The 17,367-nt window shown below is 51.9% G+C and overlaps 1 protein-coding gene across 7 annotated transcripts in view; it reads right to left on the bottom strand.

Moving 5' to 3' along the window:
• The window catches only part of LOC104335576 (CBP80/20-dependent translation initiation factor), a 176,053-nt gene that overhangs the window by 25,864 nt on the left and 132,822 nt on the right, over positions 1–17,367 (bottom strand). For all 7 annotated transcript variants that reach the window (XM_075446638.1, XM_075446643.1, XM_075446637.1 and 4 more), the window contains one exon: positions 841–996. In XM_075446638.1, the coding sequence (XP_075302753.1) occupies positions 841–996 (156 nt within the window). The remainder of the gene's footprint in view (positions 1–840; positions 997–17,367) is intronic.

Raw genomic sequence — 17,367 nt, 5'->3', positions numbered from 1 at the left:
CAAGACCCACCTGGACAAGGTCCTGTGCAGCCTGCTGTAGGTGACCCTGCTTCGGCAGGGGGGTTGGACCAGATGACCCACAGAGGTCCCTTCCAACCCCTACCACTCTGTGATTCTGTAATTTGAGAATCACAGCTCCAACCCTGGGCAACGAGGTGGATTTTTTCTGAGAAAGTCTTCTACAGACAGCAGCAGGAGACAAAACCATCTTTAAACCAGGATGGGTGAAAGCCCTCTCCTGCTCTGCTGAGCATTAACACTTGAGTTGTCTTTGCTGTTTGTCCTCACTGAGGTTTCTGCCACCACTCCGAACTACGGGGAGCTCAGGAACTCAGGCTCTTTCAGAGCTCGTCAGGAGCTCAGGTTCTGAAATGTCCCCAAGCATGGTGGGCAGGGCTGGGTTTCTGCTGCACTTGGTGGGGAGTAAGGACACATGGGACCTCACCTCTTTCCCTCTTTCCTCCCCTCGGTCTGTATCATCTATTCAGGTGGCTTCACCTGCTTTTTAGAAGCTTTTTAAACCCCTTCGTTGGGGATTTTCACACAGTGGGATTTGCAAACTCAAATGTTGGGTTTGCAATCCCAACTGTTGGGCTTCACCAACCCCTGGACAAAGGGGTCTTGCTTGGAGCACATACTTTTAATTACCAGAAACACAATATGCAGGAAAAGCCAAGCATCCCTGCAGACGTAGGTGCTTCTGGGGTGAGAAGTGTTGATGCTGGCAAAGAAAACCTCTAGGAACCATAAAGCAAACGTCTACGAATCACGGGCACCTCCGCGCTGCAACGCAACGGCTTGGCCCGCATGTGGAGAAGGAGAAACTCTGAAGGCATTTACCTCCCTGAGGCAGGTATAAATGGGGCAGACAAGGACTCGGAAGGGCTCTCCGGTGCTGCTCCTCATGGTGCCGAAGACTTCACAGAGAAAGGTGATGAACCCCAGCCAGCGCTCAACGTCCCGCTGCTGCAACTCCTCCCGCATGGTGAAATCCTTCTGCAAGAGGGACAGAGACAACAGGCTGCATCAGCAAAACCGCATCGCCATGGGAGAGGCAACGGCTGTCTAGAGAATTAGGAGGAAATTGAAACTCAGGGTGGGGGGAGGAAGACAGACAGACTGACTCTTTAGTAACAGTGGGGAGATTACTCAACGCACGCGGAGTGGCTGGAATTTCAACGCAGCAAAGCCACCAGAAAGCAGGTACTGTAGAAATATCACCAACCCCTGCAATAACTGTCACAGCTCGCGCTAGAGACGGCGTCCCCCGCGCCCTGCCCTCCCCCTCGGACAGACACAGGGGACTCTTTTCCATATGCACAACCAAGATCGAATAAAAGCAGCGACAAAGAGGTCAGATGAAATGCAGGGGAAACGCAATGAATGCTGGTGGCCATGGCGGGCTTGGTGGTCCAGGTGGACCTGCCCAGGCTGTTCATTCCAGTCTCTTCAGCAGACCCAGCGTCCGGCTGGTGGAGTCCTAATGGCCTGGCTGCTCCCTGGGGTCTCACAAAATCACAGCAGAGACTGGCTCCCTGCCTGACCAGAAGAAGATCAGGGCAGCCCGGGCTTGGCATTAAAAGGTCACCCTGCTCCTGAGCCGATGGTTGCCATGACCAAGGATTATCCGAATGACGTGATTCATGGAGCAACATCAGAAGGAAGCGTGCAGGGAGACAGCTGCCTCCCCATCAGTCCTCTAGCTAAAAAACAGGGGTTCGCCCGAAGGCAGAATATGAAAAGGGACGCGTGTGTGTTGGGAGCGTGTGGCGAAGAGCAAGGGGCAACACAGCAAAGCAAATAAAAATCTTTCTAGAGGATGGCACAAGGGGAGTGCATCGCCCTCAGAACCAAGAGGGTTTCCCCGGGCTCTCAGCGATGCTGCAGAGCTTCTTGCAAGATGCCCCATGCGACTTTGCTTGTCTGTCTCCATAGTGACCATTCCTCAGTATTAAAAATTAGTAGACATTAAGTAGGGGAAAATTTAAGAACAGGGCAAGTTTGTTCTCAACACCGTGTGTTCCCAGTGCGGGTTGCACAACATTTGAAATCCAGCAACTAAATAAATGATCTTCTATCTTTTTCATCTCAGTTTATTCCTGCTGCCTGAGACAAAGGGCTTCGCCGCTGCGAATGCTCCAACCTGCAGCTGCAATCTGCAAAGCCAAGGAGATACAAAAGCCACCACACCAAAGTTCGCTCTCATGCCCTGGACAACACACGGGAGATCTTTCTTTTGAAACAAAGGTAAGGAAAGCAGCTGCTAAAGCAAGCCAGGCAAAAGCGCGACGATTATTTTCAAGACACAGCCATACGCATAGAAGATCCAAGACAGGAGCTATTTATATGTTTCATTACAAAAGGGGAAAAAAAAGACTATATTTGCATATGCAGGAAAAAGACTTGTAAAATAACTGAGGCACTTATTAACCAAGCAGCGATGACTAATTCCTCTCTACACCCATTTCTATAAGGCAATTGCCCAACTGAGTCTGTGACTCCGAAGTCAACCTGCACCCAAATCCTGTTGGGTCTTTTCAGACTCTCCGGGGGAGTTTGCAGAGTTCACCCTTTCATTATCCAGCCAGTCCCAGGGCGGTGATGGAGGAGAAAGTTATTTGCCAGCTCAGGTTATTACCCCAGGGTTACCAAATTACTCGTTCTGAAGTTTTCACTTGAATTTTAATTTAAAAAAAAAAAAAAAAAGTCAAAGAGAAATGACCTCCTGACTATTGAAAAATTAAAATAACTGAGAGCATCCTGTGCCCCTTGACTGCATCAACGACGACTTCCAGTCTCACCCACCCATAAGGTCACCCACCAGCTACCTCTACCCTGGGACAAAAAGCACCCTTTGAACCCTGGAGCTCATCTTTGATGCCCCGAGACCTCTCCATCCCCTGGCACTGAGCTGTCTCCTGCATCATGATCAACAAAGATCCGAGGGCTGGAGCACCTCTGCTGTGAGGAAAGGGTGAGAGAGTTGGGGCTGTTCAGCCTGAAGAAGAGAAGGCTCCAGGGAGACCTTATTGCGGCCTTCCAGTACTTAAAGGGGGTTCGTAAGAAAGATGGGGACGGGCTTTTTAGCAGAGCCTGTTGCGACAGGACAAGGGGCGATGGCTTTAAAGAGGGGAGATTCAGACTGGATATAAGGAAGAAATTGTTTATGCTGAGGGTGGTGAAACCCTGGCAGAGGTTGCCCAGAGAGGTGGTCGATGTCCCATCCCTGGAAACATCCCAGGCCAGGTTGGACAGGGCTCTGAGCAACCTTGTCTAGCTGAAGATGTCCTTGCTCATGGCAGGGGGGCTAGACTAGATGGCCTTCAAAGGCCCCTTCCCACCCAAACCATTCTGTGATTCTACGATTCTATCTCATGCAGCATCCCACCTAGATCCAGCTCCTGAGCCATCCTGTCCCTCCCAGGCTGGATGCCCCCAGCAGCCCCCCTGTCCTCCTAGGAAGGTCCAAACTGATGTGCCCGGGGAGCCGGGCCATATTTTGGGATCCCTGGGGCATGCTGGGAAATTCCTAGAAGCTTGGGATAACCACACGGGCTCTGAGGTCCCAGATTACTGGGAAAGAATAAAAAGCACCGCAGGAAACTCTCCTCCTTCCCGTTCGTGCTTCAAACACATCGTTCTGCTCCACAGCCGTGCAAGAGACTCTTCAACATTTTCTCTTTAAAAAAATATTTTCTGTAAAAAAAGCCCACCAAAACAACAAACCAACCAACCAATTTCCATAAAACAACCACCAAACCAAACTCATCAGGCCTGGGATGGGAGCTGAGCAGGAACGGATGCCACCACCCTCTTTTTTTCATCCTACAGCACCCAGTGGGTGATGCCACCCAGCAGAGACAACAATGACCACTCTGCCCCCAATTTTGAGTTGAAGAAGACCCTTGCAAAAGGAAAGGGATTGGGGTCCTCTTCTAACCCACCCCCAAGTCACGAAAAGCTTGTGCAGATTTTGATGGACCCCCATGAGGGATGGGAGCGGGGGATGGAACATGGGATGGATGCAGAGGTCACAGTGAACATTTTCACCCAGAATGTGATACCGCAGTGGGAATAATTTTGCTGCATTTTCAGCCTCAGGTTGGGCCAAATTTCACAAAAGGAGATCGTTTGCATGTAGTCTGCGAAAGGTGGGGATGATACTGATTCCTTTGACAAAGTAGGAAAAGCACCTTGCCAGAGGTAAGAATTACATTTTTTGGACCATGCCTGCCTACATGCAAGAGCTGGGCTTGTCAGGAGCTGAACCTCTATGGTAGCCAGACTTGCAGCACCAGGGCTCTCCTGAAGCATCCTGAGATAGCCATCTGCTTTGGCCCCTCAGGGCGGTGCTACTCCGGTGTCATGGCACACATAAGGAAGGTGGCCTGGGAAGCTTTGTCCTTCAACTCGGCCTTCAGACAGCAGGTTTGACCAGTACCACGGCACGCACAGACGGGCAAGCCAACACGAATGCTGCTCATGCAGAGGTGTCCCACCTCACTTGTGGCGTCCATGTTTGAGACCACTGCTGTCCTCTAGGTAATTTGCTCAATGGAGTTATGGGTGCGATTCACCCGGCTGCACGTCAGCCATGCTCCCAGCAGGACCCGCGACTCATCACGCCAGGCACGGAGAACGTCGAGAGCAACACAATCACTTCTCCAAAGGGTGTACAACCAAAACAGATGAGCCAGACAAACAGCGTGGGAGAGGTGAAGAGCTGGCTGGAAACAAAGAACGCCTCAACGGAGAACAAAATCCATGTCCCACGTGCCCAGGGCACATCCAATGGAGCCATGCCCTGACCTGCAGACCTCCGCACCACCGATGAGCAGCCTTGAGGAGGCTGAAGAGTGCTGAAACCAGACAGTCAGGTCACTGCCCCACCCGGTGAACTTTATTTGCTCTGGAAATGCCTCACAGAGTTACACAAAAATAACCTGTGGATTGGCTTGTCCCATGCTTAGGTGGTGATGTCAGGGCAGTAAGCAAATTATCTTTCATCAGTTTGCCTGTATTTTTAAACACAAATTGTGTTACTAATTTGGGGGTGCCCTGGCCTGTAGATAAGCTGGGTGCGTTTACTGGATGACCTTCCTTCAGGGCCTATAGTTTAAAATAAAATGTATTTATACCAGGTAGCATGGTTGACCTCCATTCTCTGCCTGGTTTGGGAGAAGAGTTCATTGGGAAATCATGTGGCAAGTGGGGGGATGCCAAGGGGACCTCTAAAGAGGTCTCTTACAGGACAAGTTTGGAGCATAAACCTGAAGGCTAAGCACGTTCATCATGTTGGGCCTCACCACGCTCAATGCGTCATTCAGGAGTGGCCCGTGTTCATGCATGATAGAGATAGGCCTCGTCTCAGTCCACCCTCTGACATCCCCCATTGGAGCCCTTCTAAGCTTGGCTGAAGCTCCTGCCAGCAATGGAAATAAAAAAATACCTTTATCTTGGGGCTCTCCACTCTTGCACCCAAGCGAAAGTCCACTCCTCAGCTCAGTGTAGATGCAGCTCACGCAACGCTCTCCTTCCTCAGCCCAGACATGAGACCTCTCCAAGACCAGGACCAAGCTAGAAGAGCCGAGAGGACTGGCCACTCCATGGGAGAGGAGGAAAATCCATCCTCTACCATTTTTGGTGGGCAAGCGGAGTCAAGCGGGATGAGAGATCTAAGCCCTCGGATCTAAGCCCTCAATCTAGCCCAGACAGCTGCGGCTGAAAATTCATCCCTTGGGAGTTCGCCACGCTTTTTTTTTTTAAGGCAAGTCCCAAATAACTTTCCCCCAGATCTGGGCCCACCGACTCACGGCTGACTCCGTCAGCAGCAAGTTAGAGGGCAAAAGTTTAGCGTGGGATAAAAATGAGGGTTAATTTAAGCATCGCCACCTTCTGATAGGAAGAAAAACAAAAAGACACATTTGGGCTTGTTGCTCTGTAAACACGGGGCTCTTCCTCTGGCAGCTCCGCTGTTTACTCAGTCATTGTCAAGGAGGCAGGAAATACTGAGTCAGAAATACTGTGCAAAAAAGAAACATATAACGCTTAGATATCAGCGCTAGGCGCTATATAAAAAGCTGAGAGAGGCTGTGCTAAATACTTGATCTTACTGGCAATGGGCTACAAAAGGTTGGAGCCTTAAATGGCTCTTTGGAAAGGGCCCGAGACAAATAAAACAGGTTGGAGGCGGGAGCTGGCGGGTAGAGGCTGGGACAGTATCCGTCCCTTGTCGCTCTCCTGGAGGAGCACACCCTCTGCCCGCTCCCTCTCCAAACCCTCCTAGAAAGGGCTTCAATAAATGGCATTTTTCAGACTTAACATTGCTGCATTATTCCCTGTTTATAATTTAAATAATACTTGTATTTAGGTCCTGGCTTGGAGGAGGTTCTGCAGCATAGCTTTGCTTTCTGAGGAGTATAACCCAGTTAGATGAGTAGTTTATAGCACCGGTGTTCAGAAGAAGCTCAGGAGGTGCTGGAGAAACCTGTGGCAGCACCAGGGAGTGATGGAACACCTCCGCCCATGGATGCGCGGGGTCTCACCAAGCTCCTCTGAAGCAGAGCTACCACCCACAGCTTCATCATGAACATCTCACTCCACATGGACACCACTACACAAGCTCCTTTGCTGTACTAAACCACCGGAGATGGTAGGACGCAAGGTGGGACTATCGGCTCTTCCATGAGATCTGCTCTTCCTCCAACCACTCGCAGCAATGCTCCCGACCTCTCTGCCTACACCCCACTGACACTCCCTGAGAACCAAACCACACTGAGATCCCACCACCCCATCCCTGCCCATGCTACTGCCAGCACAGGGACAATAAGACAAAGCAGAGTGAGACGACGATAGAAAACCTTCTTTAAGCCAACAGCTTCCACGCAGGACTGGGAAACAGCAGCATAGGAGACCAAGATTTATTTCCAGTCCTGTGTGGGCTCCCATCACCTCTGTACCCTGCTTTCCCAGCTGGCTGTTTACTCATCTTCCTCTGCAAAGTGCTTTGGGGCGTGTGACTGAGACATGCAAATCACGGCAATTATTATTACTCCAACAAAGGAGCTGTTGACATTTAAAGCAGATAAGGCTTTTAAATTACAGATGACACCCTGTGCCCAGGTCCCGGCTTCACCCAGCCATGAGGCATTTCACTCCCACAGACTTTCATCACATCGTTTCCTTCACGATGCATCTGCACCAGATGAACGTCCACCAGATGAACGTCCACCAGCTTCTGCTCTGGGTGTTTCAGCCACCTGGGGAAGAGCAGCAAATCCTACCAGTGGCCTTCAGCATGGACCTGGTTTCATAATGGCCACAGCTCTGTGAACATTTCTATCAATCACAGACGTTTCCAAAATGCATTGCACGGTGAAGGTCCAGGTTACCAGGACTGTGACCACCACCCTGTTGGCACCTACCACCCATCAGCTGACCACCAGACGATACATAACTTGCATTAAATGCCACTGACCAATTCTACAACAACAAATCACCAAAGATCCTCCAGCCATCGGACAGACACAAATAGTGCTTATTCCTCTCAAAAGGATTTGGGCAGGGAGGGGCAAGTAACGTCAGAAAACTCCTGGTTCTTCTAAAGGAGGTGCTGAGCAAACTCCCAGGATCAGGAACATCCATGAATTTCAAATTTCTCAGGTTTGGGTAACTGAGGCAGCTGAGAACCAGAGCCAACAGGAGCTGTGGGTACTTTCCACATCTCCAAACACCCCGAGGTGACCAACAGGAGCTGTGGGTACTTTCCATGCCTCCAAACACCCCAAGGTGATCAAGTGGGTGGTCACTTGAACCTCCTGCCCCCTGGTCTCACCATAACCTCTCCATCGTGCTCCAAATCTGGGATCATCAGCAATTACCCACCCAACGTGGGTGTCTCAAGGCTTGAGCTAGCGATGTCTCTGAGGTCCTCAGGGGCTGCAGAGGTGCAAGCAGTTAATTATGGATTTAGTTGAGGTTTAAAGCACCCAGGTGGGAACATCATGATGGATGTGCAAACAGAAAAGCATTGCTGTTAACCTAGCAGTTGCTAGAGATCTTGGAGCACTGTCAGTGGAAGCTCCGAGATGACCAGGAGGGTGAAGCAGCGTGGTCTGCACACCACAAACAGAAAACACCATTTTGTCCTGGTGTAAAAATCTTTTTGAATGACCCTCTGAGTGCAGAGAAAGCAGACTGAGGAGAAGAGGCAGCCCAAAGCAAATCCCCTGGTCTCTTGTTATCTCCTCCTTCTTTTCTCTCATGGAGGGGAAAACATCAAAATTGAGATGTGGCCACGTCTTGGGAAGCCACCGTGTCCCACAGGTCAGCAGAGCTTACTGCCCAATTGAAGAAAATCCCATTTCCACCAGCACACATTTGCATCTCCACCAAGTCACCAAGGCTCACACCACCTTATCGCAGGACTATTTCTCCCAATAACTTTCAAGTAGGACAATGCTCAGAAGAGAAAGAGAGTGGGATGCTGTGGGAGCTCCGGTTGCTTCACCAGAGGATGTTTGCCAGCACCTCCTCCAGCGGTACCCAGGTGACAGAGTTGTCTTCCTCGTTCCTTAATTTTTATGGCCGCCCTTCCTATCTAGCACCTTTCTGGATTCCCAAACGTGCCCCAGGGTGTCAGCTCAGCTAGATAACAGCAGTTTATCACCGCTTTAAAGCCCTGTTACCCCACGAACCCAGACACAACCACACAGCAAAACATCACTGCCTGCCCCAGCCAGACCTTCCAGGGAGCAGAGGGACACAGATGGACAGAAGGACACACAGACATAGGGAACTAACGATACCTTTGAGAGCCAGAAGCCAACCTCTCAGTCCCATGGAGACAGACTGGCAGGGGGACAAGGGACCATGAAGAAACAGAAATTAATTTCCTTGCTGGGCTGTCGTCGGAGCAGACACCCCATGGCCGTAACGCCCGGAGAAGTCAGCTCCCGCTCAGCGTTCTTGCTCCTCTGGAGCATCGCAGAAGATCCTCGTTATATTTGATTAAGTCCTGGTGCTGCAGGAACCCTGAAGCAGCGACGTGCCCCTTTGCCTTTGCGAGCGCGAGTGGCAAAACCTTGGGTCACCTTTGGATGTTGGGAGAGACTGTGCATCCTCTCTCGGGAAATCATTCCCCAAGACGGGGGCCCAGCATCCACATCCCCAAGAGCATTCCAACCCCGGGCCAGTGACCCCCTCGCTGCTACATGGAGGTGGTAGGAAGAGAAGAGATCAAGCACAGCAGATCCTTGCTCATCCCAGCGTCTGCAACAGCGCTGTCACCCCCACTGCATTGAAAAATATATTAATATAAATCTCCCAGCCCATGGTCTGTGTTCCCCAAAGCATGAGCTCAGCGTAAAACTATGCTGGTTTGAAGAAATCCCCCAAACAAGTGTATAGGGGCTATTTTATCTGGGTGGGGACAGTTTGATGGGCAGTTTTCAAGCCCTTCCCCACAGCAAGACAAGGTTTGAGCCCCAACACCATCCCCAGCATCTGCTCAGAGGCCACTTCCATGCTTGAAAAAATGCCCACCCCACACCCAATGCCAACTGGGACCCTAATGGAAGCTGGTAGATGGATCCTGCTTGCAAATGCCGTAGATGGAGATGCCCAGCCTTGTAGCCCAGTAGGATGCATCAGGGACCATCAACCTGCTGAGCTGGCCGTGGTATGCAAGACGCCGAGGCTCAACATCTCCTTCTCTGCAAGCCAGGACCGATGGATGAAAAACCTGCCCCCAGAGTGGAAGCCTCCAAGCTGGGTGGTGCAGGGAAGAGGACAATATTTGGATGGACCTCAATGCACACAGATGGCCACAAACAGGTCCAAGAGGCACGGGGCATTACAGAATCACAGAATGGTTTGGGTTGGAAGGGACCTTTCGAGGCCATCTAGTCTACCCCCCCCTGCCATGAGCAGGGATATCTTCAACCAGAGCAGGTTGCTCAGAGCCCCATCCAACCTGGCCTGGAATGTTTCCAGGGATGGGATATCGATCACCTCTCTGGGCAACCTGGGCCAGGGTTTCATCTCCGTCAAAGTAAAAAAATTCTTCCTTATGTCCAGACTGAATCTCCCCTCTTTTAGTGTAAAGCCATCACCCCTTGTCCTGTTGCTAGAGGCCCTGCTAAGAAGTCTGTCCCCATCTTTCTTCTAAGCGCCTTTTAAAGTATTGGCAGGCTGCTCTAAGGTCTCCCCAGAGCCTTCTCTTCCCCAGGCTGAACAGCCCCAGCTCTCCCAGCAGAGGGGTTCCAGCCCTCGCATCATTGCCGTGGCCTCCTCTGGCCCTGCTCCAACAGCTCCAGGTCTGTCCTGTGCTGAGGGCTCCAGAGCTCCATTATGGCCAGAGATCTTGGCTTTCTCCTTTAAAAGGAAGCAAAAAAATGAAAGATGGATGCATGAAAACGTGGCGGGTAGGAGAGCACCGGGGGTCCTGCAGGCAACCGGCCAGATCCATCGTTGGATGGGTTTCCCTTCATCTGCCCAGAGGTTGAACCGCATGGGCAAGGAGGGAACTAGAGGGGTTAACAGACTCCCAGCCAGAGATATTCGTGGCACCCAGAGTTCGTGTAAAGTTTCATACAGGGACCCTTTTCTAAATTCTTTCTGTCATGGGAGAAAACATTGCAACTGTTTAGTCTGCAGGGAGGTGGTGGCTCTAGCCCAGCACTCAACGTCGTTGAGCAAACACGCTGGAAAGCAAAGGGGCTGACAACCCTCTTATCTCCTCCACCTGCTTTTCACCCCGGCTCTCCCACCGCGGTGGCCAAGCATCCGACGGGCAGCAGGTACCGGAGCTCCCTGCTGGAAACGCCGCTCCGGGCTCCCTGCAACTGGGGACGAGCGACCACCGAAAGCCGGGACTTGGAGGTGAAGTATCAGTCTGCTAAAAAATGTTATTTACACAAAAGAGCTCAGAAAAATCTTTCTCAGGGGCTAGTATTTACAAATCCTAAAAAGCCAGGGAGCTTCTTCTATAGTAAATGTTGTATTTTGGCTTTTTAAATTTTTTTTAAATGGATATAAAAGATGCATTAATCTTTTCTGCTCATCCCCTGAAGCACGCAGGTACTGAGCACCCTACAATGTCTCTGAAGCTGCCCATCCGTGCTGGAAAAGCTGAGATTATGGAAAAGAGCTGCAGAAAACAACATTAACCTGTGCAAACCCTCAATCCCTCCAAACTTTCTATCTCTACAGTGTTGGTTTTGGATGCTCGGTGAGGGGGGAGAGTATGGGGGGGGACACCCCACGGGTGGCAGCACCACTGATGAGGCAAGAGGACACATCACGATGGGGTGGTATCATCCCGTTCCGTACCAGTATCAACTCCAGCCAGGCGTGGGGCAGGGACCTGAAACACTCTTCTCGTGCGTCTCATTCCTCACCCGCCGCGTATCCTCTGGCTCCTCCACTCCTGTGACTCGTCCCACCAAAGCCACTTCACGCTATCATTTTGCATTTGCTTGTTTAAGTGTCAGCAGCAGGAAAAGACGAAGCTGTGCAAAACGATACCCACAGGAGAGGTAACAGGGATGCGGACTCCATGGGCAGCATCAGTTCTTCAAATCCAGATTTTGACAGGTAGGTACACGCAAAAACATCCAGCGGTGAAAAAAAACAAGCCTAAGTCTGGCCGGGGGATGCTGAGGGTGCCCGTGCTGTGACACCCATGCTGCAGACCGTCCCTCTGGGTGCCACCGCGGCAGGCCAGCTATAGAGACCAACCAAAATGTGCCCAGGGCAGCCTGTGCTTGAGCACATCAATCAAGCCCACCCAGCTGGAAACCAAATTTGGTACAAATTCTTACGGCTCAGCTAGAAATCCTTAAAAAAAAAGTAGATATTTCCTGCTGGCGAGCACAAGAGCATCCCCCGTATCCCATGCACCCTCAGCTAAGTGGTGCCAGGGATGGGAAAAGCACAAGCTATCCCATTTTCCTCCCTTCGCAGGAAAGAAAAAGAGGTGCTGCCCTCTCCAACGTCCTTCTACCCAAACCCCAGCTCTGGGCTGACACTGGCACCTGCTCCGGCCTTGGCTCGGGAGGTGACGTCCCCGGCATCTGCTTCTCCAGCATGGTCCTCTGCCAGAAGGATGCTTCATCCCCTTAGCAAAGCAACTGGGCGTCCTGGGGGGGGGGGGGGTTGCAGGATGGGTCCCAGGCAGGACGATGCATTGCAGAGTCCCAACAAGCCTCCGAAAATCCTGTTTCCAGGCGAGGTGAAGAGAAACAGCTAAGAGCAGGGCTGGGGATGGCTGCGGGTACCGGCAGCAGGGATCTTCCAACCCTGCAGCATCCCGAAATCCCCATCCTCAGGTCGGCTGCAGGAGCCTGAGCTGGATTTATGCCGGAGCAGATAGTCTGGCAGGAGGGTGCCTTATGCCAGCTGAGTGCCTGGACTGGCAGGAACACGGCTCCTGCATCCCCGGGGTTGGATTTGAGCCTTTTGGGTGCAAATGGAGAGCCGGAGCTGATGCCTGTCCAGCCTGGTCTGAGGGGATCTCCACGCTGAAATGCTCCCCCTGCCTCCAGTGTAGCAGGTGGAGGGGGTCCTCAGGCATTTCCTCACCTCTCAGTCAATGGATAAATGGATTTTGAGGCTTTTTGAATTTTGCTGCCTCTCCTACCAAAGCCCCAGGGGGATCTTTCGTAGCCCCGAGCATCCTCACCGCCCCCAAGCAATGGCTGGGAGCAGCTAGGAGCCCACCCCATGGGTGGCCCGGAGCTGCAGGCAGGGTGCAGGCAGGCTGTGCAGGCTGCAGGCAGGGTGAAGGCTGCAGTCTCCACCTAGAGCCCAGCAGAGCCTCTGCTCCACGTCGCAGCCCACGCACAGGGCGTGCAGGGGTCCCACCACCCAAAGACACCTCCCCCCCGGTCTGAACTCGGCTGTGTGCTTTTAGCAGGCAGCAGCTCAGCCAGGGATGCTCCCGACATCGCTCGCCGCTAGCATGCGGGACCGAAAGGAACCTCCGCCGAGTCCCAGCACCACTGGGAGATGCCCAGACAGGTGCCAGCGGAGATGAGGGGACACCAAGGACCATCCCTGCGGTCACACCACGCACCAGGGCTGGTCCTCACCATGGCCTTGCAGCCGCGGCCCCTCCAGGATGAAAAGGAGCCAGGAGAAACCACACACAACTGATTTACAGAGTTAAGGGGATAGCTATTTTTTTCACGACACCTGAGCATTGCAATATAAAAATCTTACCAGCACATTGAATTCAAGTCAAATATGCCACTCTTTAAGGCTTTTTTTTTTCCCAATTTATTCCTGCTTCCCATCCATCTTTCAACTGCATGATGCCCTGTGACTCAAAACTAAACACCTCTGTGCAGAGCCACGAGCACGGCCGCGTCGGATGGACTCCAGCCCCCAGAGCGGGGACGACCCCCTTTGCATCCCCTGTGATGCCCACCGGTACGTCGGTGGCCCTATGGGCTGCAAGCCCTGAAACCCACCCCTGGGCTGGGGCTGAGGACTGATGCACAGTGCAATCCCGCAGTCGATTTGAGGTCTGGCTCCACTATTCCCAGCTCGGAGGGCTCCTAGTGCTTGTGGGACACAGCTCCTGTCCCCATCCCCTCCGTCCTATCACTGGGAAATGTTGCCTTTTTTTTTTTGCACTCCATTAAAACCCCAGATCTTGGGTTAAACCCCTTTTCATGCTCCATTCAACCCCCTCTCCTCTCACCATCACCCCCCGAGGAGGCGACGCCCGGCGCTCCCTCGCCGCGTTCCCGCGTCACGGAAAGCCTGCGAAGGAACAGGACGGCTCCTCCAGCTTGGGAAAAGCGGCAAGTTTAAAGCACGCCGCTCGATATTTAATCCGGGGTTCTCCGATAACTCACAGACCCGCGTGGGACCTGCCTGCCAGCGGCTCCCGGAACCTCGGCGGCGGAGCCGAGCAAGCGTTATTACTACGGGCAGACGGCGATGGCTTGGCCAGACGCACGGGTAACGACGGGGCCAGCTCTAATTGATGCCCAGCTCTGCCCCTTCACCTGCCAGCGCGGGCAAGGTGCCAGCCTGCTCCCCTGGCTCCCTCTCCTGCCTGCTGCCAACACTTGCACGGGTTACCTTTAGCCCCGGGATAACTACGCAAAATAGGAATTAAAAAAAGAATGATAAAAAAATAAAAATAGAAAATCATAAAAAGAATAAAATAATAAATAATAATAAACCCTGTTACAGAATTACAGAGCATCTTCAGAGACACAATTTGGGGCCAATGAGAAGGAACGCTTCTCCTTCCCGCTCCTTTTCTCCGCGCTGGAGAGCAGGAGGATGCTCCTCAGAGCCACCCGCAGGGCCGCGCTCCCCGTCCCCCTCCGAGCCTGTACATGCTCTCCGTATACATGCGTGTGCATGAATTTAGAATTGCCCTTGAATTCCCTGGGCGTATAGAAAATAAATCCCATCTGCACATGGCGGGGGGGAACCTCATTGCTCTCTACAACTGCCTGAAAGGAGGTTGTAGTGAGGCGGGTGTTGGTCTCTTCTCCCAAGTAACTAGTGATAGGATGAGAGGAACCGGCCTCAAGTTGAGTCAGGGGAGGTTTAGGTTGGATGTTAGGAAAAATTTCTTTACTGCAAGAGCGGTCAGGCATTGGAACAGGCTGCCCAGGGCAGTGGTGGAGTCACCATCCCTGGAGGGGTTCAAAAAAATGTAGATGTGGCACTTGGGGACACGGTTTAGCAGGCACGGTGGTGTTGAGTTGATGGTTGGACTTGATGATCTTAGAGGTCTTCTCTAACCTATGATTCTACGATTCAAAGCTGCATTTAGCAGGCAGCTTTCGCTGGTGAGCCCCACCGCGGTTTACAAAACCAGGACAACGCTGTCAACATCAGCGCAGAAATGTAAGGAAAAAGGTCGCCAAGCTCTGTAAGTTCCTGCAAACCCCCAGACGAAGGTGTTTAGTCAAGGGCAGCGTCATTTGCTGTTTCTCTGCCTGTGGTGGGCACCTGCCTGGCTGGCAGAGCCCACGCACACCTCAGCTCTGAGGTTCACCACCGAGATAGCCTTCATGCCCCGAGAAGAGCAGTAGGGAGCAGCTCCAACCAAGGAGGATTTCCCCATTGAGTCACCACCTCATCATAGGAAAAGCTCATCAAACTCTTCTTCTGGAAGAGAGACCAAAGGCTGTGACATTGGGCTTGTGCACAGATCAAAGGGATGGACATGGTGCTGCTCTGTGGAGCTGAGCGAGCCAACCCACACCACTGCAGCACTCCGGACACGCACACTTCTGGCCTTGGGTTTTGCTCCAGGGACCATGGGACCTTCTTCTCCCCCAGCCTTTCAGTGAAGCAACCTCTCTGATGTCTCCTTGGTAATACCTTATCCAAAAGACCAGTGGTACCACTGTGTTTTCTGTGCACGAACTGGACCATCTGTAATTAAATTTAATTAAAGCCAGCCACAGAAAGAGGGCTGATGGGTTTTACAGTCAATGCTGGACATGGTGCGCAGGTCAGATGCTCTCCAGCCGTGCTCAGATCCTCCTGCCTCCACCTCTGTCAAATCACAAACCATTCCTCACCAATGACCCACACCTTAATCACGTTAAGGAGGGAAAAAAAAAAATATCTGCCTTTCGGTATTAACCACATGTATTACTTCCATGTCCCCGTCCCCACAGTATCCCCTTGGTGTCTTTATTCTCACAACTCCTACAATGCAGAAAGTGCTGCCATCACTGGGAGGTTAAGTCATTTGCTCACATAAAGAAGCCAACTGCAGGAAAGGAGGGATTTCAGCTCATTCCTCCCAAATCCTTGTGCTCATCACAGAAAACGCTTTCCTCTGCACCCTGATTTAACAACGGGAATCAATCAATTCTCCAGTACTAAATGCCACAACATCTACATCCCAAGAAGGGATTCAACCTAAATTTTCCTCTTCCATTCTCCACCTGGGCTAACAACAGGAGATTTTTGGCCACCTTCCTGTCTGACCCCCTCCAAAAGCAGCCACACCAATCATCTCAAACCCAGCCGAGCCCACCGAAACCCAAGCCCAACCTCTGCCAAAACCCACGGGACGTGACTCGAGTTTCTACGGCCCAAGCGAAGCACAGCACTGACCCAAGGAAAGGCCATTTCTGGAGCACCAAGAGATCGAACCAAGACGACGAAGAAAGCTTGCGTGGGTGCGCGATAGGGTACACATTAGGATGTGCACTGGGGTGTGCAATAGGATATGCATTTGAGTATGCAGTCAGGTATGGATTAAGGTATGCAATAGGATGTGCATTAGGATATGAAGTAGGGTATACTTTAGGGTATGCGGTGGGGTATGCCGTAGAGCATCCAACAGGGTATGCAACAGGGTACGCATTAAGGTATGCCATAAGGTATGCAACAAATGGCCCAATGACATACCCCAGGCCGCAGGGTGTACAACAGGGTGTGCAACAAATGGCCCAACAACATACCCAAGGCTGTAGGGTGTACAACAAATAGCAGTGACGTAGCAGGCTCTGACCACACGCCGGCGTGTGCTCTACTGCTCCGTGTCGAGGTGTTCATTTCGTGGTGGGTTGGTTGGTGGTTTGTTTTTTTTTTTATTAAAAGAAGGTATCAGCCTTCTGTTTGATGTGTTGTTGGCCGTGGTTGCTAAGGGGAGCAGTGTACGATTACAGCCCCAGTGATGTCCACTCTAATAATACACTTGGCTCTGCATAGCTCAGATGCAGACACAGCTCTGCTATAAAGAGCACGGCCCTTTCAACAGAGGAAAACTCCAACTTATGTTACATGGGAAGGGTTTGTTGGCACGCTGCTTAACACCTTCCCACCAAAAAAAAAGCAGCTCCCAAGCCAGGACAAGCCAGTGAGTGAAACTATGACAAGCAAAAACCTCTCACCGGAGACATACTTTCAATTTATTAGTTAACAAGGTATTTCTAGAGGGGTGAGGAAACCATACATGTGTCCACCAAGACGTGCCTGCAAGCCTCCATCTGCCCAAACTCCCTGGGACCAGTTCAGCCAGGTCCATGCCAAGGGCCCACGCAGCCCAAAATTGCTCCTTGTACCAAACTCAATCAGCAGAAAATCAAACCCAATTAACGCCCCCCAGTGCCCAGCCCTGAAACGGCAGCATCTCTCCAGCCTGACCAGCCACCCACCCCACGTCTCCCCTTTCCACGTCTCCCTTCAGCATCCCGGAAGGTTCGCAGCACCCAAATTCAAGACTCGGCCAAGATTTGGGAAAAAAAACACGTAAGCAAGGGATAAACTCAAACCAGAGATGTCCTGATAGATGCCCTTAGAGCCCAAAATGGTGCAACATTGGCCGGGGGGATGCTCTTTAGAGGAGCTGCCGGCAGGGAGGGGGATGACGTGACA

Source organism: Opisthocomus hoazin, chromosome W, assembly GCF_030867145.1.
Source record: "Opisthocomus hoazin isolate bOpiHoa1 chromosome W, bOpiHoa1.hap1, whole genome shotgun sequence".
In the NCBI taxonomy this organism is placed as follows: domain Eukaryota; kingdom Metazoa; phylum Chordata; class Aves; order Opisthocomiformes; family Opisthocomidae; genus Opisthocomus; species Opisthocomus hoazin.
Note: the sequence above shows the minus strand (reverse complement) of the source record. Positions and strands in the feature narration are given on the sequence as shown.